Consider the following 27,651-nt stretch of genomic DNA (forward strand, 5'->3'; position numbering starts at 1 on the left):
TAAAATACTAAACCTTTGGCAGCCAAGCAGAGCAAACAGCAAAGCATCTGTTTTTCTGAAGGGTTTTTGTCACAGTAGAACACCGTGTAAAACAGTCCCATCACTTCCACTATAATTACTTGGATTAATTTGAATGTTCTTGTAAAAATTTAATAAAGATAAATGTTAAAATGAGAGCAAGACCCTTTCAGTCTCTTGCACTGGTACATGAAGTTTTGCATGACAAATTCTGCTCTCATTTCTACACTGAACATAGCTGTGAATTATTGGCTCCTTGGGCCTCAGGCAGCATGGAAACCCATCAGAATGTGCTGCTGAACCAGAAAATTGCAACACTAAGTTGCTATGCGGCTTTAAGAAAATTAGAGTCTCTCTGACTCAAGTTTACTCATTGTAATAAATGGGCAAACAACACTTAATCCTTCTCTGAGGATTATCTTCTCGGAGCTGACTTTATCAATAGCACATTGCGAGCCCGCAAAACAAGCACAACTTCTCTAACAAGGAAGACTTTGAAAAACAACGAACTCTGAGAGGAGAGAAGCTGCAGAAAATAGTGGTACTAATAAATCTACAGCAAAGCAAGGCCATTTTATTTCTGTATGAGACTGTCACTACCCAGAGGAGCCTAAAGACATTCTAGAAACATCTTTCAAATGAATAATGCAATTCTCTAGTCTCAATTTACAGTAAGACTTCTTACTGGAAAAATGGAATTGCTGTCAAGCATCACTAAAATTAATTTATCTGTGAGTTGGGAAATACTCCTTGAGTCACATTGCCTGGAAATAACTATTGTTACAAAGGAGAATATTGTCTATTTGCTTCAAGACTAAAGAGCCTTTTAATGAAGTCTGAAGCAGAAACAGAGGTGCAGACTTGTTTCAAGGACAGGCAAGAAGATAGGACCGTCTCAGCAATTCACATAGAGGATGAAGGTCCCTCTGTGTGCAATATTTTACTTCTAGAGCTTTTTTAGGATACAATAAATCTTTGTCTGGTCTGATAGGAAGGCATCAGATCCAAAACGCTTTTGCATATTTTCTCTCATTTTCTGTAGGAGTGGAAAGGTTTCGGCATTGAAACAGGAAATTTCTGCAACTTAATAAAAGACATATATGTTCAGAGTCCAGCTGTCCTTTTAAAGCTGAAGTGGCTCAGCTGGTCCAGACTTTATCTGGGCTGCTCCAGCTCTGTATTTCAGTGAATGAGAACAGAACTATTCACCATACATAGAAAGAGTCAGTTCTTTGTTTGAAATTACCCATACTGGGCATTACTGTATCTACAAGCTGTTCCTCAGCACTGCTGTGCCAAATTCCAGCTTTTACAAGGATCCAATACTGGGAACATTATATCATGATCAATAAAACACCCAATAACAAGTAGCAAAAACTAATAAGAACCCTCAGCAGGAAGAACATGGGATAATACAGTAAAAAAAGCACTCATTTGCCTTGACAACCACTGCAATAATTCTTTCAATTAATTTTCAAGAATCAGTATTGTCTGTGTAGACCAAGAGTTTCATTCACACTCACGTGGCAGAGGTTTGAACTCTGTCCATCCCACCATGATCCTTCTCCTGTTTCTAACAGCAGTGGGTGCAGATAAGGGGTGACAGCACAGAGCTCACCACAGGCAGAAGAAGGTGGAAACCTCCTGGTGCTATAAAACCATCACTGCTGACTGCAGGAGAAACACGACCCAGGCAGCGAGGGAGACACCTGCAGACAGGCAGGAATCCATCCAACCTCACTGGTTTGTGAATAGGGAGACCTCTTTCCAGCTAATTACAGCCCTGTTCAATGACTACAGTGTTTCACAGCGTGCTGGAAAAATGAGCTCTACAACAGAAATACCAAAGTTTATTCGACTTGTTAACAACATACAATGTGTTCATAATAAATTTTAGCTAGATGGAATATGTGGAGAACAGATGGTAGCTTTCGCGTGTTTAGTAAAAATACTAAATTAAGACAAATATAGTTGATAGAGACTTTAAATTAAGAACCGGGAAATTTTCATAAACAACTTAATTATCAAGGTCTAAATACAGCTAAAGCTTTTAGGGAAAGCAGACAAAATTACATCTACAAAGACATTGTATTGCACATTCTGTCCTTTACATTCCAAATTGTGGGAGTAATGCATCCACATCCAACTCTCAGTCTCACAAACATTTAAGCACTTGTCTTATGGGTTTCCTGGTCAGAAGTTAATAAGAAACCATTACTTTAAGGAAAAAGGCTTAGTAAATCTTCCACTTCATGACAGGCTGGAAGGAAAATTCACAGAAAGATAACTGAGAAGAACACTGAGAACCATGAGTATATCCAGGAATGTTTTTCCAACCTACAAGTGTCTGCCAGCTTTAACATTTCGACCTCCTAATCCTGGGAAATGAAGAATAAATGGACACTTGCAGCCACTTTGTTGAGCTGTGCTCTGCTCCCACAGAGTGTGGCAAGGATTTTATCAGTTTTCTAAATTATTCTGATCTAGGTTGATGCACACACATGAGTGTTACTACACTTGGATGTGCCAATGGGACCTGCCCTTGAACTCAGACCTGGAAGGTCCAACAGCACAGGGAAGGGCTGAATGTGGTGTGTAACAGGGATTTCCTGATGCTTCATATTAAAAAAAATTAGATGAGATGGGATGGGACAAGAGGAAAGGAGATGGGGGAAAATCCAGAAGCAATAGAAGACACAGACACTCAGCACAGAAAGAGAATTCAATCTCAACTTTTGAATGCAACTTTTTCCTCTGAGTTTTACCTCTTTCATGCTTAGTAAAGTGAGAACTTTGATCAAAGGTTTTCCTGAAGCTGTGCCATGCAGATATCCAATAAGGTATAAACTGATGCCAATTTTTACCTAACAGCATTTTTTACCAGGGACTTCTTTCACCACTTGAAACCTTTATCCCTCTGCCAAAAATAGTCAAAATTGGGGGGTAAATTGAAATTTTCCAGGGCAGGAAGGGAATGAGAAGCCTCATGAACAAAGTTTTATCACATGAACTTCAATTCCACTAGAAAATTAGGCTGGGGGAAAAAAAAAAAAAATGAGGCATTCAGCAGTTTTCCCTGTAATAAACACATTGAGCAGCCATAAATACCAAGAAGAAACAAGAAGAATTTTGCATAATTGACCGAAGAAACACGATACCACAAATTCAGCCTCACAGCCAACATGCTAAGTTACAAGTTTGGTAGGAAAAATTCTCTCAAGTTCTATTCATGGTTGTTTATTTCAGAGCCTTTCAAGGCTGGGAAACCCAGTATTTCCTATAATGGGATCATAAAAAGAAGTTTTACACATCCTTAGTATAAAGTCTTACAGCAGTTATGGAAGCTAGCAGGGCATCTGGTGCTAACTGCAGCATGAGGGACTTGATGGATCCCTGCAAACACCGTTTGGGAAGGGAATGATATCAAATAATTAGCGATGTTGTAAACTGTGCGAACGATGGAACTAACTTCAAAATACAAAATGAACCTGAATTCTTTTAAAGGAAGGGCTAAACACTACAGCATTGGGAAGGAGTGTTATTTTACCATTGAGGCCATTTGAAACTGATTTCCTGATATTGAGATACATGCAGACAGCTGACACCCTGCTATCCACATACCGCGCTGTGAAGATCTTTAGTAGGTGATACTGTTTGCCTTGTTGATGCTCTTTCTGGCCAGGGACATAATGGTTAAGCCTCAATCTGGAAAAGATGTATCTGATGCTCATTGGCAAGGTCAAACAACTAGAAGAGCTGGCAGGGCGTATGTTAGATCCATCTGCTCAGGCATATATACAAATTATTTGGCATGGCACAGATAATATCACAGCAATTTTGGATCAGACTTTGCTGAATTTTTGGCTTTTGGATTGCCAGGTGGAAGTTGAGAGATTTTGATCATCTGCTGTTCACAAAAATCTTGTGACTCCTCCTTCTGAACACAGACCTTGCTACAGACACCCACACCTCGGGGAAAAATCCCCACTCACACTGGGGATGAATTAGTTCTTTCTCTTCAGTCACCCATCCCAAAGGGGCAATAAAGATGTGCCTTCTGAGGACTGCTGTTTAGAAGCCAATTAATTTAACATGAAAAATCAATTTATTTCCTCCACCTCTAGTTTGGAATAAAAGTTTTTTAATATAAATCCGATTTTACCTTGCACAATCTGAATTATTTTTTGAGGCCAGCATCTCTCTTTATACAGCTGTACTTACACTGACACATCCATACTACAACAGAGTTGCCTGCTGCTCATAAACATGAGAAATGCTATTTGTTAAACGGCACAGAAGGCAGGTTAGGAAAAGAAGAGACCCTGATATTGTTCTTGTGCTGCCCCTCCCACCACTCAGCTGTTTAGCTCCCTCTGCAAACTTTCTCAGTGTTACTATCAGAAGTAAAAAATACAGACAATATTTCACACCCACCACCTTCAGCACTGTATGGTTACTCCTGTGCCAGTCTAGCTTCATCTGGCATCTGATTAAACAATAATTGGCCATGGCAGCAGCACTTCTTAGTGACTTCCTTGTCCTTGTTAATAAATCACAATTGTCAATTTATAGCAAATTAGGCAAACTCTGCTCTCTTAAGCCTCATTTCATTTAAATCAGAAAGATTTATGACCCTCCAGGGTATAATACACCTTCCATTACCTCTCCAGCTAGTAATCAAGAATGTGCCTGTCAAAGTCAAAGTGCAAGGATTCGTCATGTTATTTTTTAAAAACTCTGGTTCTTCTCCTATGAGTATGGAATTTAATTCTCTGTGGACATTTGAGGTTTATTTTGTAATTACATTAATTACCATGCAAATCCTGATTGCCCTTCTAAACCTCTCCTTACATAAGCACTTTGGGTTTCAATGGTCTTCTGGGCTTTTAATCAATGACAGGAGATATGTCATTAATCCATCATGAGTCAGTTCACTCAGCACATGTCTGAACTGAGTCCAGAGGTGCCAAACTGGATGGGACAGGTGCTCTAGAGCTTCCAAGGTTACAACTGACTGATCCAGCCCATCCTGTGAACATTTTGGGAGATGCAGAAGAAAATCAGGGACAATGAAGACAGTTAATTTTGCTGAGGGTTGACTCTATACATAAAATACCACCAAATATATTTGATGTAAATCCAGCACTGAGTATTTCCTATGTAGTCTCTAACTCAACCAGTATTCATGAATGAGAACAGTGTTTTTAGTAACTTCAAAATACTTAAGTGCCTATTTATTTTAAAGTACATTTTGCAGTGACAATAAAACTTTCCCTTTCAGTGCCTCTTTTTCGATGTGAACTCTGTAGAAAAAGTTATAAAGACTGGACATTTGTATAGGTAACAAAAATACTATGTGAGATTTAAGAAATAAATATAAAATATAATTGTTGTATTTTAAATTAACTATGCCTAATACTTAAGCTACTGAACAGCCTGCCTGGAGTGGAGGCACACATTACAAACAGAAACCCAATGAAGCAGAGATTATGTGATTAAAAATTCTCTCCAAAAAGCTCACTGGGTTTCTGAAATAAATAGAGCTAAAGATGCTGGAAGAGTCCCAGTCCCTTGGAAGAACCTTCTGCTGGCACATCCCTGTTTGTTAAGGATGTAGGCATTTGGTTTGCAAGAGCTCTCTGCTGATGAAAGGTCTCACACTGAAATACATATTATTTCAGCAGAAATGCCAGTGTAATCTGTTTTGCTTGTGGAAGATCTGCAGAGCTTTCCCTGCAAGGTTTCCCAGCTCAGAGACATCAGCAATCCTTTCTGAAATCAGTCTGGTAATGGGCTGAACTGGCAGGTAACCCAGGCAGGCAGCACTGATTTCAGAATTAAACTTTCACATGAATTTTTCAGACTACTGAACAAGTGAAACGGGCCCACTCCGTGAGGCAAGAGCACAGGATTTATTTCAGAGGTTCTCAGCAGTACGAGGAGGGGACCCCAGGGACCATGGGGGTCAGAGTGCTTTGGGACAACCTTACCTGCAGTGTTTGTGCTCTTATCCCTACACACTAATTTAATCCCAACTGAATTCCCAAATGAGGCTGACATTAGATTATTTCTATATACACGAGTGGCTTTACTCTTCTTTTCATCTTAGCCTGCTTAGAGCAACTTCATCAATTCCATCACCTCCAAAGGAAAGGAGAAAATAAGGCAATCAGCCTCCCAGGACAATCTCTGCTCATGTTCTTGGACAACAAAAGAAACCCAAAAGCCATTTCGTTGAGCACACTCAGTGCCAAGAAAGCCTCAAGGATAACAGATGACAGAAAATCACAAGGAAATTTACAATAAGGATTTTCAGCTGTGGCCAACGACATCAGCTGGTTCAGTCATGCAGAAATGGTGGGATGCAGAAAATTAAGACCCAGTTAAACAGAACTCGATTAAGCAGAGTTACAGGAATCACCTGAAAGGCAGAAAAATCACAGAGGAAGAAATATTTTTATTTAGTGTAATAGGACCAGGCAAACATATGAACAAGAGCCTGAAACTCAGACTTAATGCCAATAAAAACTTCTCCTTTATCCTGAGAAACAGAAAGATTGGAAGTCTGGTCACTCATTTAGAACCAGAGCAGGAAAACAGCAGTAAAACCAAGCAAGGGGGAATAATCCTCACTGACAAGAGAATGAACGTGCCAGTGCCCTGCTGTGGGTAGAGCCCCCCATGCCCTGAGCTGCTCAGCTCCTGATGCAGCCCTGCACAAACACTGTGAGTGCCTGGAGCTGCTTAACAGCTGCTTTTTTGTTGGCCTAACAAAAATCAAAATACTTCTTTGGAGCTGGCTTTATTGTTAAGAGCCCTCATTAGGGCCTGCCACACTACATGAGTGGGTTTTTACAGGGCCCGTGGTGGGTGTGTTCCTGCCTCGATGCCTTCGGCCAGCAACAGGGGCAATAATCCAGCCCTCCCTAAGCCTTCCACTTTATGCTCTTCTACACGTAAATTTCCATTTTCTTTAGACCTACTACAACAGAAAGGGCAAAAAAGCAAGTAACACGAGTCTGACTGCTGCATGGTAAATTTTACAGAATAAGCACGTGGAAGGAAATACTGTGATTTCTGCATTTTTTTCTGCCCTAGGAGCTTTATATGAAATTATAACCACCTACTGCTTACACTGGTGTTTGCCCTAAAAATCCACACATAAATACAGATCTACTCATTTTATGTGGCCACCCATTATCTCTCATCCCTAAAGGCTTTCTCTTTTTTTTTTTTTTTTACTATGAGTGGAAAATGCTTCTCCGACATTCATTAATAAGCACTTTCAGTATGGTTAAAATGATCAAACAAAAATAAAACACTCCAGATCACATAAACACACACTCCAGGAGAATTTATTCGAATGAAAGTTCAAGGCAGAGCCACCTCACACAAACAGCATTTTGCTGCACTGATTTCTTTCTTCTACATGAAATCCTGGCCTTGAGCTGACATTCCAGTGCCTCTCCCCTGACCCTGACACCAGGAGAGAAGAGAGGCCAGGGCAGAGCAACACGTGGAGGCAGAGAGAGGAGTTTGCTCTCCTGGCTCGTGTGTGAGGGCAGGCTGCTTAGAGTGCCTTCCAATTTCTTCTCCCTTTGCAATTCCAGCTTGGGGATTTATTTGTGCAATGGAGGATGCACATGGGGACCCACACGTGTGTGTTCACGGAGCCAAAGGAACAAAAGCACAGAGCTACACTTGCACACAGGATCAGCCTGACAAACCAGGCAGGGACTGTCACACAGCAGCAGCCAAACCCTGCACTGGGTTACATCCACTCAACCCCACCCAAGTCAGCAGCACTGAGAAATTGCCCCATTGGAGCAGTTTCTGTCTGGCCCCTGAGCTGGAGAGCTGCCCCAGGCAGCTGTAGGTGAGCAAACAGGATCACACCCACGCTGAGCTCTGTGCTGAACCCTCCCCAAGCCGCCCTTAGTGCAGGGCTCTCACACACGGTTTGTGTAACACTGCCCTGGCAAAGGGCAAACACAGAAACTTCCCCTGCTCCAGGCCACAGCCAGGGGCTCAGCCAGGGCAGGGCTCAGGAAACCTTCTGCCAGCCCTGTGCTCAGCAGCCACAGCCCTGCTCTGCTGCACCGACACCCTCAAGTGCTGGCACAGAATTTATATCAGTTCCCCACAGTGAATCCCCCATTTCCCAGAGACATCCTGCTCTGAGACCCTCCACTTCTCAACTGTTTTCCAGGGACAAAAACCAGGCGTGGGGGGTGGGGAGAGTGAAGAGCCAAATTCCTAGCAGAACTTTGGAGCCAGCTTCCTCACTAAATATCGTTCTGGCTTCGCGATAACGCCTCCCACCACAAGAGTCTGGCTGCAAAGAATGCTGTCTCTCCAAAGCCCAAGAGCTTTACCCAGGATTTTTCCAATTGTATCTGTCATTCTGGATGATTGGTGAGATTGCTTGAACCCTCAAGACACCGCAGGGCTGCAGGAAAAGTCAGGACACTGGCTGAACTCAACAGGGAGGTGAATAGATTTGGATAAAATTTAGAGCAACTCCACCACAGACGTGCATCAGCATCTGGTGCCTGGAGTGTGGGATATGAGCTGTGCCAATTTTACCTATCTTCCCTTTCCATTTCAGACAGCTTTCAGTGACAGCAGAGGCCAGAGGTGACAAACATCTGCATTCCAGCAGCTCTGGCTCCTTCACCTGAGCAGTCAGATTCTGTGGAGATTCCTAGGCAGGCACTGCGCCTTCTGTTCTGGTTTGGCAACGTTCTTTCATTTCAGGCAAAACAAAAGTGTATTTTATATTCTTTCCCCAGTTCTACAAATAATTCTATTTGAAAGAAAGCAAATTATTCTTTATTAGTTGTTACCTCAATTTAAAGGAGAAAAAAAAAAAAAAAAAAAAAAAAAAAAAAAAAAAAAAAAAAAGACAAAAATCAGCCAAAAAAACTCCAAAAGGGCATTTTCAGAATAAAGCAATGACAAAATGCATGGAGTGTTGGTTTCACTCACCTTAGTTTTTGCTAGTTATTCAAGTTAATTTTTTTCCAATGGCCATATTGATTGCAGGTTTGATTGATCTCTTGAATTCCAACACCCATGGACTCAATTTTGCAATATCAATGGGAATACTTACAAGCCACACACTCTAGAGGATCAATGAACTCGTGGGTTCCTGGTATCTATTTCCCAGCCCCAGCTGCACTCACACACACTGGCTCTTGCAGACAGGCAGTAGCATTTCCAGCAGGAGAAAGCTCCATCTCTCTACTTACAATCAGACTTTGCAATCTAAACCACACATATTATTTAAATAATCACTCAAAGAATGCTATGGAGAAGAGGAAAAAAAAAAACCCAAACCACTAGAGAATAACACCTATGCCTGTGTTTAATAAGAAAACACGAGTTTTACAACATAGAGAGCCAGCTCCTGCCAGCACTGGTGGCACCCTGGAGCTCCTGCTCATGGACCTGCCAGAAGTTGGAGGTGCCCCCACTCCTTGGGGCTTTCTCCCCAAAGTACAGCCACAGCAGCACAGTTTCAACCATGGCTTATCTTCAATGAGCAGATTCATCACCCATTTTAAGGAGAGAGCAGCAGCAAAGATCATTATCAGCTCAGCCTTGCCCGTTCCTGATGAGCAATCTATATTTCTGTCCTCATCAAACACCCCTGCTGCCCTCCGGCCTCACAGCTCAAGTGCTCCATGACTTAACCTTGCTTTTGAGTTTACCCAAACCATCAAAGGCAGCACTAAAATTGCTAAAAGCCCCCAAAGTATACACTCAATAGCAAAATTGAATTTTGTGGGGCTTTTAGCCTTACAAAACATTCAACAGCACAAACATCTCTGTGAGCACAAAAAGTAAGAGACGGAAGCATCGTCAGCGTGACAGCGAAAACCAGGCCACAAGCTTTGGAGAATGCAGTTGACTGGGAGAATGTCCTTATCCATCAGGCACCACTCTGGCAAATGGGAACTCAGGTGACTCTCTGCTGGCTGTCCTGCTCTTTTCTGAAGGCTGGCACGAGCACAGGAACCCCAGAAAGCTGCTGGTAGTGCCCGTCCCTTTGCAGGGGACATTATGAAGCCGTCAGCTTAAATTTGGGAAAAGGGTGGGTTTTTCACTTTATTGATGAACTCTTCCACACAGGATTTTTTGAGAATCTACATCAAACAAGGAAAAACAAATGCTGAGAGGGCAGATTTAGGGCAATTTATCAAGGTCTGGGAAATAGCTTCCAGATGGATGGAGCTGTTTGGTGCTGGCTGGTGAGAAGGAAGCAAGGTATTGTTATTGAATTAGCATGAATCTCTGGTGGAGAACTGCCTGGTAGATAGAGTGCTCCTTTCATATGGTTTGCATTTGGACCTGTCATACTTCATTTTTATTCAAAAACCTGTGGTAAAGACACACAGTTCTTTCTTTGCTTATTAAATTTCCACCAATTCCCCCTGAACTGTTACCCAGTATTTTAAAGCCCTGCTCCAAGTGCCATGCCCGGGCTGTTTGCTCTTTGCCATGCTTGGCTGGCAGCTTGGTGCTTACAAGCTCACAGAGGCTTTGGGCTTCGCATTCATACACTGAAGTCACCTGAGAAAGTGTGTGAGAGAGGAGAAAAGCTGGATGCTCTGTGAGATATTTAAACTGAGTCACATCAAGCGTTTACCAAAACCTTTCCAAGGAAAACAATGCATCCTGGGGTTTAATGCACACTACAACGTGCTGATAAACCAGAGGATTAGTCTTGATTTTTCTTTTTAATATATATTCCCTTCATAAACATGTCTTCTAGCAGTATAAATGCATCTATACCAGTGACTTTGTGAATAAGGAATGCTGCAAAAAACCAAAAGAACCAGCAAACTAAAATCTAAGGGCCAAAAAAAAAAAAAAAAAAAAAAAAAAAAAAAAAAAAAAAAAAAAAAAAGACACATAACACATCTTTACTTAGAATAACCTGGATACCTGCTCCATGATACATATCTTAGACTAAGGTCTACCCAAAGATTTATGTGTTCTGCTCATTCTGAAATAATTTACTTTTCAAGTTCGTACCTGAAGAATTCAACATAATTTATGTTAAAAGTCAAATTAAAATTACCATTTTCTTATTAACCTGAGGTGATAAACAGATTGTTATGAAGCAGTTTGAAGTAAAGCTATTTCTGACAATACGGTCTCTTAAATCCTAGAAAAGTTTCTGGTTGATATGCCAATGGGTAGAAAGATTTTTAATGACAGGAGACTTCCAATGCCTTGTTCAATTATTTAGAAGAACTGTTATTATTCTTGAGTACTAAGAATAGGGGCACTGGGGTGAAACAGTAGAAATAAGCTTTACATTTTCCCTTTCCCAATGTTTCAGGGATCTATCAATTACTCTGGGATGCATCCCACGAAAACAGAGAAGGGAAATGTTGATATCATCAGAACCAATTAATTCCTAAATCCTACCTGAAATGTAACACACAGATACCTGTGCTTACTTCCCACATGCATGTCTGGTTTTGCCCTCCTTTTTCCCCCTGTAATTCTTATTACTCTGTGTTTTATGAGCATCTGTTTCAGCTGACCAGGACGGTAAGAGATACCCAAAGAGGCGAATAAAATCCTAATCTGCAGGATTCAGCCTACTTTGGCCATAGCACCTGAAACCCCCCTGGCTGTGAACAGATCATATGCCTCATTTATTACTTATACTTAATCCTTCAGCTACTGACTCCTGAGCTAGATTTCCAGCTACATCAGCTCTGAGACAGTGTCCTGGTGTCCTTAAGCTCTCATGGAGCAGTGTGAACAAGAGGAGTTATCCATCACTGCTGAAGAAACTGCTTTACTCAATGACCTTTACCCCATTTCCCAACATGTTATTAGGAAGCTGGCACTGTTCACAATGACTAGAATCCACAGGATTCATATTTGCAGATCCCTCTGTGGACATTAGTGCTCTGAATTCAGAGACTGCTGATTTAGGGGTTGTGTCCGATCAGGGATCACCCTTCTGCTCATCAGTCTGTGGAAGGTGGACGTAAACTACCAGGTATCAACATTCTGTCCCCACAGATCAAACTGGCCCTTAATTCCCATCTGAACTGCCTTCCCTTTGGCTGGAAGCCTAATGAAATGGTGACCCTGCTGCTGGCAAAAAAAAAACCCAAAAAACAACCCCAAACCCCAAGAAACTAAAAGGAGGATAAAACCAACTTGCCATTTTACATGGATATCTACATCACAGAATCAGAGAGGCTGGAAGTGGCCTCTGGAGACTGTATAGCCCAACCACCCTGCTCAAAACAGGGACAGCCAGAACAAGTTTCTCAGGATGATCTGTGCAGTCACAGCACAAAGCAAAGCCATTCCAACTGCACGGGATGAATCTGTGGCAGGGCACAGTTGAAAAGTCACACACAACCTGCTTGAGCAAGGGAACTTTGGAGCCCAGTAAAATTAACTTCTCACAGCACAACCATTAAAGAACCACAAGTGTTAGGGAACAGTTTCTTGCTTCTGATGAAGTTCATTTGGAGTCATACCTTGAAACCAAAAGGGCAAGTGCACTGGTAAAGCTCCACGGGGTCACTGCTGCACGTCCCATTGTTCTTACAGGGGCTGGAGAGGCAGGGGTTACACTTGGACACAACACTGAGATCCAGGGGCTCTGCAGAGGCAAACACAGAGCATCAGCAGAGAACTGGATAGCAAAATTAACACCTGTCATGCACACACAAACATTTTTCCCCAAGCACTGGCACAAATGCACATGCTGCAGGTGCACTGCACGACACCGTGGGATTCCCAGGGATCAGAGAGGCTTTAAGTACTTAAATCAAGTGCTAGGCAAGTCTCAGTGATGCTTATAGTCTCCTGAAGATGCAAACATATGCTCTGAAAAAAGCATGTTGGAAACCTCCAGGGAGTAGGTTATATGTATATATGGCTTTCAGCAATTTTTCCTTTTCTCAGTTCTGGAAATCCTGCAACAGCAACCCCAGGGAACTGTGACCTGACATTTCTATGGCTGATAACAAGAATGAAAGTGCAGATGCAACAACATAAATAAAAACCATGTACAAGACAGATTTAGTTAGAGGCTTATGGGAATATTTAGGTGCAAAGTGCTCTACCATCCCTAATTTTAACAGAATTTGAAACTTACTTTCTTCCCTTTCTGCCCAGAAGAATGATCAACACTGAGCTATCTCAGCAAAGTGCAGTAAAGCCAAATATGCAAAAATGTAGATGTATGCAGGTAAATACACATGGCCATATTTAAACCATCTAATAAACCTCGTATTTGTAGCAGAAATCTTCCAGAGAAGTTGTGAAGTTTGTAGGTGAGCAGGAAAACAAACACAGACTAAAAAAAATACTAATTACATTTGGCGTCCCAAGTCAATCAATATTTTATGCTTGAGGTTTTACAGAAAGCTAATTTAGGCAGTTATATTCACAGTTTAAACATGGTGATTTTTTAAATGGCTGCATATCAAATATTAGTATAAACTCATTGGCTTTTATGTGTAAAAAATAAAAGCTAGCACTTTAAAGTGGCTTAGATGCTATCAGGCAGTAAAGACCTTAAAATAATTTTATTTAATTTTCCAGGAAATACATTTTAAAATAATTTAAAATCAGTCATATACTAATCAAAAGTGGGCACAGAGCTTCTGTTACTGCATGATAGATGCTGAGAAGGAGTAAATTGTGAAACATCGTGAAAGTGAAGAAAAGCAGCTTAAATTTGATGTTCAAGAGAACGTGGAGCTCCAGAGTTACCAGAACTAGGGATGAAAAACTCCCTTCCAGTCAGGGATTTGCTTTAAATTGTCCTGCCTGAGTTCTAAACCTTCACTGTTCCCTTTGAAAGCCTGCAGAGCAGCAGCAGGGGGAAGAAGAAATGGGGACTGAGGGGTCTCAGGTGACAGCACCTGGGCTGTGTCCTGGTCCTGTAGTGATGCTGGTGCCACCAGGGACTGACTGGGAGTGCACAGGCAGCGGTGAGGGAAAAATACACAGGAAAAAAGAATTCCAAAACCCAAATGGACTGGGATGCTGTCACCCCAGTCTGTCTTTGTGTTTATGTCTAACTACATGCCATACATGATTTTACCTTGGACTTAGGACAGCAAGAGGAAATCACACCTGAATTCCTGGCACTGACAGGGGCTGGAATGTGCCATACCTGAGTCACATTTGTCTTCATGGTAAAATATACAGAGAATAAACAAAGGTGGCTCCTCTGAGAGCTCATGAGACAGGCAGCAGTGTTGTTCTTTTAGATTTAGCGGTCAGTAAGCCAGAATTTGTTCTACTATTTATTTCATAATACATGTACATTTTCCATTTATTTCCATGGCAGAGATCAAAGCTAATCAATGTAGGAGCTAATAAGAACAGTGTTAGTTCCTAGCAGTTAAGTAGTTCATTATTTTGCCCTTGTGGATTTGATTTATAAATCCATATAGCAAAATGCCCTCAGCCCAGCACATTCCTTTTCTCCACTGCATAGCTGGGAGGGCAAGTTAATAAAAAGCAGAGCTGAGTTTGCATGACTTGCACATAACACACTTTTATTTCCTTGGCTCTGCTGAGACATAACCTCCTGCTCAGGCACAGGCTAAAAACATATTTTTAACAAGTTAAACTACTTTTAAAAATTTTTTCTTATGTAGAAGTTCCTGGAGGTCCCAGAGGACATCTGAGCATGACCTTCACGCAGCAGCTCAAGGTGCCCAGCCCAGCACGGGCCAACTCTTGGGGCTGGGACCCTGGGTTTTGGGAGGTCAGGGCTCAGCATTCCCTGAAATGGGAACAGGGTGCAATGAGACTGCCAAATCACACACCGGTTTTCAAAGTATTTGTATTTTCATGAGAAAAGGTGAATTTTTCTAGGGTCTGGAGCTTGTTGAACTGTACTGCCATTGTCCAGACCATCAACAGTTTCTGCTCGTGCAAAGACCAACTCCAAATCAACACATATTTTCTCCTTTTCTGTTCAGATAAAGCAAGCTATGGAGACTTTTTGGGGTATTACAAAGAACACATGCTTTCTAGTGGACGCATCTAATATTTACATAGGAAGCATACAACTACATCTAACATCCTGGATCACAGATTTACTAATCTCTTGCCTAAGAGATGCTTGTTTAGTTTAGAGAGAAAATAAGCGTAACTCCTGATATATCACAGGTTCAGCATGAAGAAGACATCCAGCTTCTTGTTTAATTTTCAGATCCTGTGTAATATACAAAATAAATTATTTTCTTTGGTTCACTTCATGGGAACAGTGCATTATTTGGTATTTTTAGTACTTCTTATATTTGTACTTCCCATTTGAGAGACTACTGTAAAGTCTGTGGTTTCATAATTATGGTCAGAGTTCTGATAGTTCTGAGACTGACATTTCAAAGTAATTAAATTATAAGGTTACAGCTATTAAAGGTATATTTGAAAGGACATAAAGTTCAGCTCAGCCTTGGGAACCTGTGCTTTAAACTCACCCCAATACCATCATTTGTTTGTTCAGCAGTTTAATTCCAGCACCTATAAAATCACCCTGCCAGGCAGTGCTGTAAATGGGCATGGCACTTTGAGAGACATAAAAACAGGCTTTATGCCCTCATTTCCATTTCTAGGAGAGGCTACTGATCCATCTTTTCCACTACAAATATAGCTTCATCTTCAAGTCCTTGCTGGTAAGCTAAGCAAACATCTAGAACTCTTTTTTATGAGAACATACAGATATCTCTTATTCTCCACCGCTCACTAACGAGCTACTTACTTAATCCACAGAAAAGTGGATCATCTGTCTGAGTGCTATCTAAAACAGTACACTCCTGTCCCTGAGTACCCCAAATTGCTCAGAGCTGTCCCTCGACCCTCTCCTGAATGAATGCACACTGAATTCAGACGTGACACGTTTTCTATAATCTGCAGTTTCTGAATCGCCGCCGATGGGAACAGTTTGCAGATGTGCAGATGAAAATGTAATTTTGGTAAATATTTGTTTTCTAGAACAACTCTCAGTTTCTCGGTTTTCAAGTAAATGTACTTAATAACTACAGTGCTGTATGTTTTTATAATACCTCTTATTTTCCCAATTTTCTGGGGCTAAGTCACGGGCCAAAACTAATCGCTTGTTCCAATAAGTTCTAACAACGCCCTATATGCTAACGTGCCATTACATAACCTAGTGTGAGCATCAGGAACGCTCACTGTCTGAGGCTCCCTGCTTTTCCTGCCAGTGCAGCAGTTAACAGCACTTTGGGAAGAACACAAGAAAACACAACTCAGAAGGAACGCGACGTTTCGGAAAGCAAGCCCCAACCCCAGCTCCCACCCGACGCGCAAAACCAAGGCCATAAAAGCGCAGCCCTGCGGGCAGGACAGGGCAGAGGGTGCCAGCTGGCTCCTACCTTTGCACTGGAAGTGGTGGGAGGGCGTGGTGAGCAGCAGCCTATCCACCATGGCTTCGGGGCCGCGGCAGCGGGCGATCCCGGGCTCCTTGTAGCCCGCCTTCACCCACTCGGAGAGCCAGCGCAGGTGGCAGTCGCAGTGCAGGGGGTTGGTGCCCAGAGCCCTCGTGGTGCAAAACAATGAGCACGGGTTATTTGGCAAAGATAACAAACAGATCTGATCTCACCAAGGCAGGGTTTATTCTATATTGCTACAGGGATGCTTTGTTTCCCAACGTGGCAAAGATCTGATGAGTATTCAGGAAGGATTTTAGATTTATCTCCTGCAGTATTCCTGCTCTTCTCCTTTCTTCCCTTAGGGAAGGTGTATAAATACCTAAGAAGAAATCCCTTTTTCAAACAGTTGTGCTTGAGCAATGCCACCATACATATTGCTTTCATCAAATTTATCACATTGATTCCCTTAATTCTCTCTCCTTCCTGAGCGTATTCTAACACTGAATTGTGTAATTTAGTTTGGATCTGATGACTCACATTCATGACTCCTCACCAGATGAAACACATATGCAGAAGACACCTCCAGTTTCCAAACTGCAACCCCATGCCTGCTAAGTTTATTTATGACTTTGAAAACACATTTGCTGCTTGACCCATCATTTGAGTTAGGTCAAAGAGTTGAAGAAGATGCATTTATATAGTGAAATTATAATTCTCAGAATTCTTCCTTTATTCATGGACATCTATCCAAAAGAAAACCAAATTTTTAACCTTAAATTTAGATGCTACCTTGACTAATTTGTACTTCTCTTTCTCTTGAAAAAAGTGTCTTTTCAGGCAACCAGTCAATTACAAAATTCACACTTCAGAAAAGTCAGTTTGAAGCCAGCTAATTGTTAAAAATGTGAAGAAATGCATGCTGAAAGTCTGTATTTATTTTGCTCAAAGTCAACATACGACTTCAGCTGCACAACACCTGAATTGACATGAAAGAAAATAAACTAAATAAAGAACAGCACAAGGAAGAGATACTAAAGAAACCAATTATTCAAATCAGTTTCTAGACTTTAAAATTTCTGCATATGCTATAAACTATTTTTAAGATGGTACTGTAAACTCAAGTTTCTTTCAAATAAAAGCATATCAGGCAGGATATTAAGATAGAAACCTCAGTAAATTTGTTGATACATTTCTATTGGAGTGACTAATGAACCCACTGTGCCCTAGACAGATTCATAATGAGAGTTCATGGGTTCAAACCCTGTCTGGGGCTCATTTATCAAAATTAAATGTGTACTGCAGCTCAACATTAAAAAATATCCATCCACTCCTCCTCTAAATCCATTGCTTACAATGGAAAAAAACTACTGGGTTGACTTTTTGACCCTGGAACTGTGATCAACTGGCTCACTTGTCCAAGGTCAAACAAAATGCAGCAGTGAAAACTGAGAAATTTTTAGTGTTGCGAAAGTGCCATATATAAAATGTGAGTGGGAGGACAACGGAAAGCCTGTTACCATGTTAATTAATATTGATAAACTACATTAGAAATAAAGCTGCTCCACAGTCACTAGAAATGATTACTAATAATATTGCTGACAACTTCAGAAATGTATTCTTCCACACTTCTGTTCGTGGTTTGTGCTCTGTTTGGGGGCGCTTTTTTGTTTGGTTGGTTGGTTGGTTGGTTTGGGCTATTTTTTGAATTTTTTAAAATTTTATTTCTAGGAACTAGAGATAATTCTCGTATTTTCATTCATGAGTTCTAACATACTTTCTCAATTTCTTTGCCTATTACAGCAAAATATTTCCAGAAGGTAAAAATATCTTCTGATGTAAGGAAATACCACCAGCAGCATTTTCAAAATGTTGGGCAGATATTTCTGTTCAGACACTTATTTTGTTTAGGGGCAACTCTGAATAAAGCCAATTAAAAATAACTCTATCCATGATGACGTAGGAAAAAAAGAGGAGGGCACAACTCATTTTCACAGTCAGTTAATAAGAATTTGAGTAAAGAGAAGGTAATGATTAGAAATCTGAGCTGTTTATGGGTAATATGTTGGAAATACCTGCTGTACTCAACATGATCTCTTTCTGAGGGTTTATGAAATCTCTGGAGTGCCACGGGGGCAGTTTCTGTGTGGGCAGTGCTTAGGACACCGGTGAGGACAGCAACTGCAGGAACTGACCTAACTGGGAAGGTCCCAGTTCCATCCCAGCAGATTTTGGCTCTTTTTAAGTCATGTTATACACATCTACAGTAGCGCTATAGCATTCTTATCATTGCCATAGACCAAAAATGTCAGTAGAGTCATGGCTTAAATTGACAATTATGTGATTCAACGAAATAAAGTAATAAATAGTAAATAAAAGCAGTGTAGAGCACATACAAACCTACTTCTAAATTCAGTGTGCTAAAGCTATGTAGTTTGTCATGATTATTTCCATTACAGTGAGATGATGTTCATGACATAAAAGAAATTTGGTGAAAATGATCCTGTAGGCTTTAAACAGCTATGGAGAAAGATGGGACTATCTAGATTTCATTTTTGTTCTTCCAGTTACAGACCAACATAAAAACTATTGCAAAAGGCTCTGACCAAAATCAATAGTTTTGTCTATGCTACACAAATATCTCTCTCTGGAATTCTAAAAGCCAGTTTGATGTCCCCCTTGGCCTGCCACAGGAGGTTTGGGCTGACCATCCCCCCCACACCCTGGTACTCAGCTCTCCCCTGTCACTACACCAATCCCATCCTCAGCCACACACCCTGCAAAGTTAAGACAAAATTTTGCTCTCCCATGTCTTACGAGTTTTCTGGGTAGCAAGTCCTTGTACCATTTTCAAACTGACTCCAAGTGCATGCTTTCTCCTTGAAGATCTCTATATCAGGAGGGGCTTAAAATACATTCATTTTCAATTCTGTATTGAGTTTTCAGTTCTGTTTTGAGTAAGCACCGCTTTTTCAGGCATGTGAAGAAAAAATTCATTGTGGTTGCTCTAAGTTTCAGGACCCTCTTTAAGAAACTGGAGAGCACAATTGCACTGTAAAATTCAACTGCTCAACTGTGCAAATTACACCCCAGACAGGTCTTATTTATTTTATAGATCCTATTTATTACTCTTCATTTGGGCTTTGTGTATTTTACACTTCTGGCAGCACATATATCTAAACAGAAAGACTGCAGAGATTGTACTGGGCCAAAGGGGGTTTTATCACTCCCTGAGGTGAACGGTTTACCCAGGAAAATTGGATCTCCACTTCATTTAATGTAAACCCTGAGGGAAATCCAAACAAATGGACACGATATGTTTATTCCTTCCATTCTGAGAATACCCCCAGCAGCCAGATTCCCAGTCTGGAAGGTGTCACTGCACTTCCAAAAGCAGGTATGAGGCTTCAGCTCAGGGAGACACTCAATCCCAAACAGACAAAGTGACTTGACTGAATTGGGAACAGGAAAAGCAAATGTGCAAAACCAATGATACCAAGGTGTAAGCTGGAAACAGAGAAGATTATCTCTCTGCTCAAGTTGCCCTCATGATTTCTGTCCCTACCAGTCTGGGATATTTTTATTTTCTACTGTCCATAGAGGAACAGAGACAGAAAGCTGCCACGGATGTATCTGCTATACAGGAAATACTTAAATACAATCTGAAACTGGTGTTTAGGGAAGTGTTCTGGAGGGCATGTTAAAGGTTAAAAACAGGCAATAAATAGATATAAATGTATGTGAAATGCACACATACCTGATTGTGTGTACATTAGCATCAGGGCAGAAAACATCTGTATCAGCCTGTGAGACCACTCACTCCACATGCCCAGCCCTCTGATTAACGGAGGACAGTAATCAAGAAACCTGCTGCACAAAATTGCTTTTCCTACATCAATTATCTAATAGTGTGAAGTATCACACACTATCTCAGTGAAAAAGTATTTTCTGGTCACTCAAGTTTAGTTTGGATCCACTGCTGCTCTTTGTCTGTTCTTTCATCAACTAAACTGCATTTGAAAGTCTCCTGGCCCTCTACCAGTATAATAGTAATTTCCTCAAAAAGCTGAAATACCTAATAATTTTTGCAAACTATGGGATGAAGTATTAATGCTGTGAAATGACCAATTTCCCTGTGATTAAATATATATGTCTGTAGTAGTGATTCATCAACAAGTCCATATACTGACAACATTCCAGTATGCAAAACATATGACACTTATTAAGCAAAGAATTCACATTTGCTTAATATTTGCTCTTTGTGGGAGGTTTCCTGTCTCACTCTCAAACCATAATATGCTCTGCATTTCACATTGAAAATGCTGAAAGAAAACCTTAAATACAAAGTCCACAGCAAACTGTCACACTTGCTCATTTGGTTTTCCTTAAGAAAATATTTTTATAACTAATAACAACAAGTCCTAGCAATTTTTGTTTCCTTTGAACAGATGCACTGTGAATATCCAGAGCATATTATGAAAAGTGAGCAGGAAAAACAAAAAAGCTATACAATCCTACCAATATGTGCTGTTTTACAACTCTGAAACCATCAATCAAAGAGATGAAGCCAGGCAGAAGTACTTACAGATGGGACAGGGACACCAGGTCATTGAAAGAGCCCTCAGGAACACTGGAAATATCATTTCCATGGAGTGTCCTAAAAGGGGGAGAAGCAGGAAGATATCAAACCACAGTATTCTGACTGCTCCCTGCAACTGAAGGAATTGATGCTTTAAAAGGGTATTTAATTTTGCTTCTTTGAGTGTTTCTGTGAGTTGCTCAACTCATGAACTTCCACACTTTATCACTTCTGCCTGTACGTGTCGGCATTTAGAACAATGATGCAATAAGAATTGTTGGTGAGTGCTGCTGCAAATTAAAAAGGTGACATCCTATTTATGCTATTAAAAGTGTATTGATGACAGATAAACCCTCACATCCAGACCCCTGTTCTCTTACAGAATCCCATTAGCCAGAAGCACAGCAAAAACAGAGCAGGGAAAAAAATTATTAAAGTTAAATTAAGTATTGACTTCAGAGAGATCCTAGGAGAGAGAGCAAGGGTCCCTGAGTATAGGAGAAGGGAACACAGGTGACCTCACCCCTGGTAAGTAACAGCTGTGCTAATTAACCAATACAGCCTCACCGCAGTGAGTAACAGCTATATCCAAAAAGGATGAGTGAGATAAAAGAGGGGGTGAGCCGGTAAGGAGAAGCATCATGGAGGAGGAACCTTGAGGAGCATGAAGGAGAGAATCATGAAGTAGGATCCTGGGGAGAGAGAAGCACTGCTGTGAGGTCAGTCTGGGGCTGCAGTCAGAGCCTGTGGTTGGAACCTGCAGTCACAGTCCAGCTGGGTAAAAGCCTGCAGTTACAGTCTGCACACTAATCCCTGCAGTCACAGTCCAGCTGGGTAACAGCCTGCAGTCAGAGCCTGCACACCAATCCCTGCAGTCACAGTCCAGCTGGGTAAAACCCTGCAGTCAGAGCCTGCACACTAATCCCTGCAGTCACAGTCCAGCTGGGTAACAGCCTGCAGTCAGAGCCTGCACACCAATCCCTGCAGTCACAGTCTAGATGGGTAACAGCCTGCAGTTAGCCTGCACACCAATCCCTGCAGTCACAGTCTAGTTGGGTAACAGCCTGCAGTTACAGTCTGCACACCAATCCCTGCAGTCACAGTCTAGATGGGTAACAGCCTGCAGTTAGCCTGCACACCAATCCCTGCAGTCACAGTCTAGCTGGGTAACAGCCTGCAGTCAGAGCCTGCACACTAATCCCTGCAGTCAGAGTTCAGCAGGAAATAACCAGCAGCCAGAAGCTGCAAGGGAAACCCAAAGTAGGAGCTTGCTGCAGCCAGAGTCAACAGCTGGAGTCAGGATAGCTACGCTGTGAAGAGGAATAAACCAGGACCCTTTTTAGGCTAATTTTTACTCCCTAATAAGAGGGCTGCTGCAACACTTGAGGGTAAATAATGCCACACTTTTCCAGTCTTACAGTAGAAAATACCTCTCTGTGCTACCAGGGAAAGCACCCAAAATCAGTTGTTTTAGAACATTATGCACCCTGTGCAAAGAAACTATAGTTTTTAGCAGCATTTTCAGGATCCCTGACAGGAGTGAAAGGGTTCTCCACTGTTTCCAGGACAATTTAAGCACCCACTTTACCTCTTTTCTGAGAAATACACTTATGCTTGGGTTACATAGGGAAGCATAAATTACTGTCAGTGATCCAGCCATGGCAGAGGAAGGTTAAAACCAGTGTTTTGGAGCAGCTCTTGCCCTTGAGTAATTTGTTTTCTAGCTTACCTGGTGATTTGCTGACACAGCAATCACGGTTTTTATTTCTGTGAGTGTACACATTGTTGAAACATTGGGTTTAAACAATCCAAATCCCAACCCATGCAAACAGACAGTAGCCTCAAATGAAAAAAAAAAAGTGCATCTGTTTTTTGGAACCTTTCTTCCCTATCACCACTTTCAGCTGCACCAGGATGTACATGATGCCCTCCCAACATCCTGATTCTGGAATTTTCCTTTAAGCCTTCCTTGCTTTTGATTATTAATAATAACAACTTGGCATATATAAGGGTGTATCTCCAAGAAATTAATCTGAACAGGAAGGATATGAGCTCCCACACAGTAACTCCATATAAAACACTCACTAATTCTGTACAGAATGACCAACTGAGCAAGACAAGCCCCACAGCTATTGAACAAGGAGTATTCTGTTGGTGTGAGGAGGCCTAGTCAACCACTTGTCATCAAAATGGTCAATGAAATGAGCACATTTAAATAAGCAGCTGCTCACAATGAGCTTATTGCTGATCTTTTAACCTGCAAGACAATTCTCTGTAACCAGACAACTTATATTCATCTTCAGGTTATATCAGTACTTATCCTGTGAAGGAGTAAATTTTCTTTTCTAGGTGTATTGGAAACATCCAAGAGAAGGTGAAGAATGACATAGCCATTTATCTGTAAGAAGTTAAACCCATCAAATAAAAACCTTAGAAAGATTGGTTTTATTACATGTTCCTAACACTGGGGTGTTTCAGGGATGCAAGTGTCTGCATTTTAATAAAAAAATCATGTCAGCAATATCATCACTCCTGCAACTAAAATGAAGTGACAAATGCTAAAACTCCCTTAAAACTCACAATAATAAATAGTGGCAAGAGAATTCAACAGTGCAACAAAATCTTTCCTCTTGGATCAACATCAGGAACACATTTTTATACCAAAACTCTTTATAAGCAAATGGTCAAATAAAATCTTTAATATTAGGGCAGTTAAAGCACACACACTGTTGTGTGTATCCTCCCTCAAAAGCACAGCTTCTAGGGATCCTCTTGTCTAAGCTCCAGTGAGCAGCAGGGGTATGGATTTAAGGTGATGTAGATCTCCTCTGGAAGACAGAGTAACAGAACACTTGAGAATTCTTGAAATCAAAACTTCCTTTTACACAGAATCTAACTCTCACTTATTCCTTTGTCTTCAGGGAAGGAAATTAATTCAACATATCCTTCTGGGCTGGGGTTTTCTGGTTGTTTTTCTTTTACAAACCCTTCCCACGTCCTCCCTGCCAGCCCACTGTCCACAGCATTGGGTTACTGCAGACACGAGGGGGATGTGTTTTTCAGAAGACACAAGCGTGGCTGAAGGGTTGAGCTCACAGAGCCACATCCCATCAGGGGCAAACACCTACAGGGAACCCTGGAGGATGCCAAACCCTGCAGGAACCTGCACAGCTCAGAAGGCAGGGAAAGCCACAGTGTCACTGCTCCACAACAGCAGAGCTTGGACAAATTGACTGGATAAATACAAGGAATCATTCTCTGATGCAAAATAAAATAATAAAGAAACAGCCAGATGCTTCTGTTAGGTCAAATCAGTGCAGCACCCAACAATGAAAGTGTATTGCAAAAACTCTGTGCCCAAAGATTACTGGTGACAGCTTTATCATCACATATATTAGTGTTTGCCTGAGCTTTGAACTGCAGGAAATATACACTGGTTTTCACTAAAACTGAGGTATCTGTTAATGGAATATTCAGTAGGTCATTTTATCCCTTTTCCCCCTAACTTTAACATGGAAAATGATTTAGTGACCTCAGAAAGTATTTTGATATTTGGACTCTGCCTCTTAGCTAAGTCACATATAAAAATATGTGATTACACAATAATCTTCAAAATAATCCATTCAGGTCATCCAGAGAGTTCTAATACTTATAATTTGTCTCAATCTCAGCTTCCTTAATCTGTTTGTATTTGGTTTCTAAAAAGACTAGCTTTGGACAAATTAACTGAAAAACAAATCCACAACTTTTCACTGTAATAGCTTTGGCTCAAAAACCTACTGATATCAACTTCTACTTATTAAAAAAATTCTCCAGACTTTACGTCCTGTGCTCCCCAGCACCCTTTGGCGGCTGTTATGGATAAACCATGTGAAGGCTGAGATTAAAGACCTGATTGTGTAAACGCTGATAGATACTAAGGCCTAAACACGAACATGTTGGCTCCGCAGTTTTCTCACTTGGGCTTGTGCTGAAAAATCTAAGAAAAGGAGTTCAGAATGAAAGATCTCTCAAAGACCAAGTGCACCATACAGCTATGATTATTCTGATTTTCAAAGCATTTATTTACTGTATTTACTGCAGAGGGGGAAAAAATACAGAAAACATAAGGAATTTGGAAGACCTTCATAAGAAGGGTCTGCTGCCTTCAAAGGCATGCACAGCCAAAGGTAACGAGATCCCAAAAAAAAAAAAAAAAAGGGGGGGGGGGGAAATTGTTTTGCTGATGTTTTCTCTTTTAAGTTCCCCTGAGAGCATGGATAATAAAAAACTGACAATAACAGATTTCGTATTGTCTCTTGGAAACCGTTTTCTCTTTGGGGAATTGATTTTTAGTAGCAACAGTGATGACACACAGCAAAAGTTGTAGCTGATACCAGAGTTTTGTGGGCCATAATAAATCAAATCAATCTGGAGGCTTCCAAATGCAGGGAGCAGAGGCAGAGATTCCCATTTAGGCTTCATTTCACTGCTCTGTGCAAGGCAGTGGGTGGGTTTCTCCCCTGAAGGAGGAAGATACTTTTTGATTAGCAGATAATTTTAAAAAGCCAAAAAACAGTTGTCATTAAAATACTGCCCTCTGTTTCTGCCCATATGTGGCCTGCAAGAACAGAAGTGAAAAGACAAATTGTAGCTCTTGGTAAAAGGGAGGCACGGTTTATCTCCACTGTAATTCAGGGTAGAGAGCCCCACACCAGCTTTAATCAAGCTAGCTTGCATATCAGAAGCAGGCCAGAAGACAGCTCCATATGGAATAATTTATTTGGCCATGAAACAGAACATATTAATCTGTGGCTGAATTTCAGGACTCATGTAACAGCTCAAATGTGACCATCCTGGTGCGCTAGAAATCAGAATCCCAAGCCAAACTTAAAACAACAAATCCAAATCACGTATCTTTCTTGTTTTTACTAATGAAAAGTGGGAATCCAAAGCTGTCTTGTAATTTGGGAGGTTGAAACTGAGATGTCTGTTTTACCACTGAAACCACAGTGAAAGGTCTCAGCCAAGCAGCTCTGCCTTATTGCTTCCACAGTCCCAGTACTGCTCATGTTGACACTTTGATTCCACATTTATGGAGCCAGTGCTCTTTAAATTAACACAAACTTCTGCATCTGAACGCTATCTTAATTTTTTATTTTTTAATGGAAAATATCAATGTGAAGTTTCAAAGCACTCAGGACAATCTTCAGCTCCTCTGTCCTGAGCTTTGAGCGTTCAGAGCTCTTTCTCCCTCAGCACACTGAATAAACTCACCACACACAAACTATTTAATTTATCTCCTCTGGCAACTGTGCAAGGCATGGTGACCCACTCGTGTTTCTGGGCCATGGGAAGGCGCCTTCTCCACCTTCTGACAGCTGCACGTGAGGCCAGGTGTCCACAAAAGCAAGCCAGGGTGTGTTTGTGACAGTGAGAGGCAGTGAATGCAGGAGCCAGTGCCGTAGGTGCCTGAGGAAAGCTGGGAGGAGGCTCTTGCTGTGAGGAACAGGCCCACAGCTCCCACTCTGAGACAGTATAAAAATGACTTTCACAAGAGACTGTAAACAAACGGTTCAATCCGGAAAGCTGCTGAAAGCAGCTACAGAAAGACAGGAAGAGTGCAGAAAAGGACCTCCCAAGAAATAAACCACACATGGATGTCTCTGAGCAGGCCCCCACTCAATACGAGGCGTAATTTTATTCGCATCTTAAGGACATTTGAGACAGGCATCTCAGCATTACTGGTGCCCAGCCACTGGCTGGATTTATTCACTGATTTAGTGTGGGGGCTTCTAACTTCCCTTCAGATGGCATTCTAGCTTGCCTGCATAAATCTGAATTAATAGAACATATTCTGAAAAAGTACAGGTCTTCCACAAAGACGACTGCTGAAGCATCCAGTGAAAACTCGCACTCTATGACCAAGTGCATACAGACTAAGAGAAAAGTCCTTTCCTGTGGATTACCCAAACATTGCTCAGGCAGAAGAGACAGACTGTGAAGTCTTTTGTAGACATGTTTCCACCATAGTTCCTTACCTGAGCTTTCAGAGAAAAGCCACTCCTCCTCCAAATATTTAATCTTCAGCACTCACCTGCTCCAGCCCCTACCACACAAACGGCACCAGAGTACAAATACATTGACGCCAATTATGTGAAAACCAATGACCACCTGCCCATTAAACCCTCCCTGCCAGCAGGAATTGCACTTACAGCACTCGCAGAGAGCGGAGCCCGTTGAAGGCGTGGACGGGGATGCACCGCAGCCTGTTGTAACTCAGGATGCTGGAGAAAGGGAGAGCACAGTCACAACTCTGTGTTGGCTTTGGTTATTGCGCTGCTAATTCGACCACAGACAAGCATGGAAAGCCACATACTTTAGCAACAAGAGACACACTAATTGCTCAACAGCTTAGATGGTGTTGGAAAAGCAGTTAAAGCTGTTATCAAAACTTTGGGCTACTTACAGCGTTGATAACTGAGTCATGTTGCTGAAGGTGTGATTGCCCAACACGCTGATGCTGTTGTTACTCAAATCACTGAAGAAACACACAGAAAAAATATCGTTTACATGTATGAATTAAGAAAAATGCCTTTGTGAAAAGATTACATAATATCTGCACAGCAAAATGCTTGAAGCAATTGAAAAGTCGTGTATTATCAACTGGTTTATTTTCTG

At 41.4% G+C, this 27,651-nt stretch overlaps 1 protein-coding gene across 5 annotated transcripts in view; it reads right to left on the reverse strand.

Moving 5' to 3' along the window:
- The window catches only part of SLIT3 (slit guidance ligand 3), a 519,844-nt gene that overhangs the window by 56,209 nt on the left and 435,984 nt on the right, over positions 1-27,651 (reverse strand). For all 5 annotated transcript variants that reach the window (XM_058422439.1, XM_058422441.1, XM_058422440.1 and 2 more), the window contains 5 exons: positions 27,440-27,511; positions 27,186-27,257; positions 20,998-21,069; positions 16,419-16,582; positions 12,537-12,661 (listed from right to left, as the gene is read on the reverse strand). In XM_058422439.1, coding sequence (XP_058278422.1) covers positions 12,537-12,661; positions 16,419-16,582; positions 20,998-21,069; positions 27,186-27,257; positions 27,440-27,511 — 505 coding nt within the window. The remainder of the gene's footprint in view (positions 1-12,536; positions 12,662-16,418; positions 16,583-20,997; positions 21,070-27,185; positions 27,258-27,439; positions 27,512-27,651) is intronic.

The sequence above is a fragment of the Hirundo rustica genome, chromosome 14 (genome assembly GCF_015227805.2).
Source record: "Hirundo rustica isolate bHirRus1 chromosome 14, bHirRus1.pri.v3, whole genome shotgun sequence".
In the NCBI taxonomy this organism is placed as follows: Eukaryota; Metazoa; Chordata; class Aves; order Passeriformes; family Hirundinidae; genus Hirundo; species Hirundo rustica.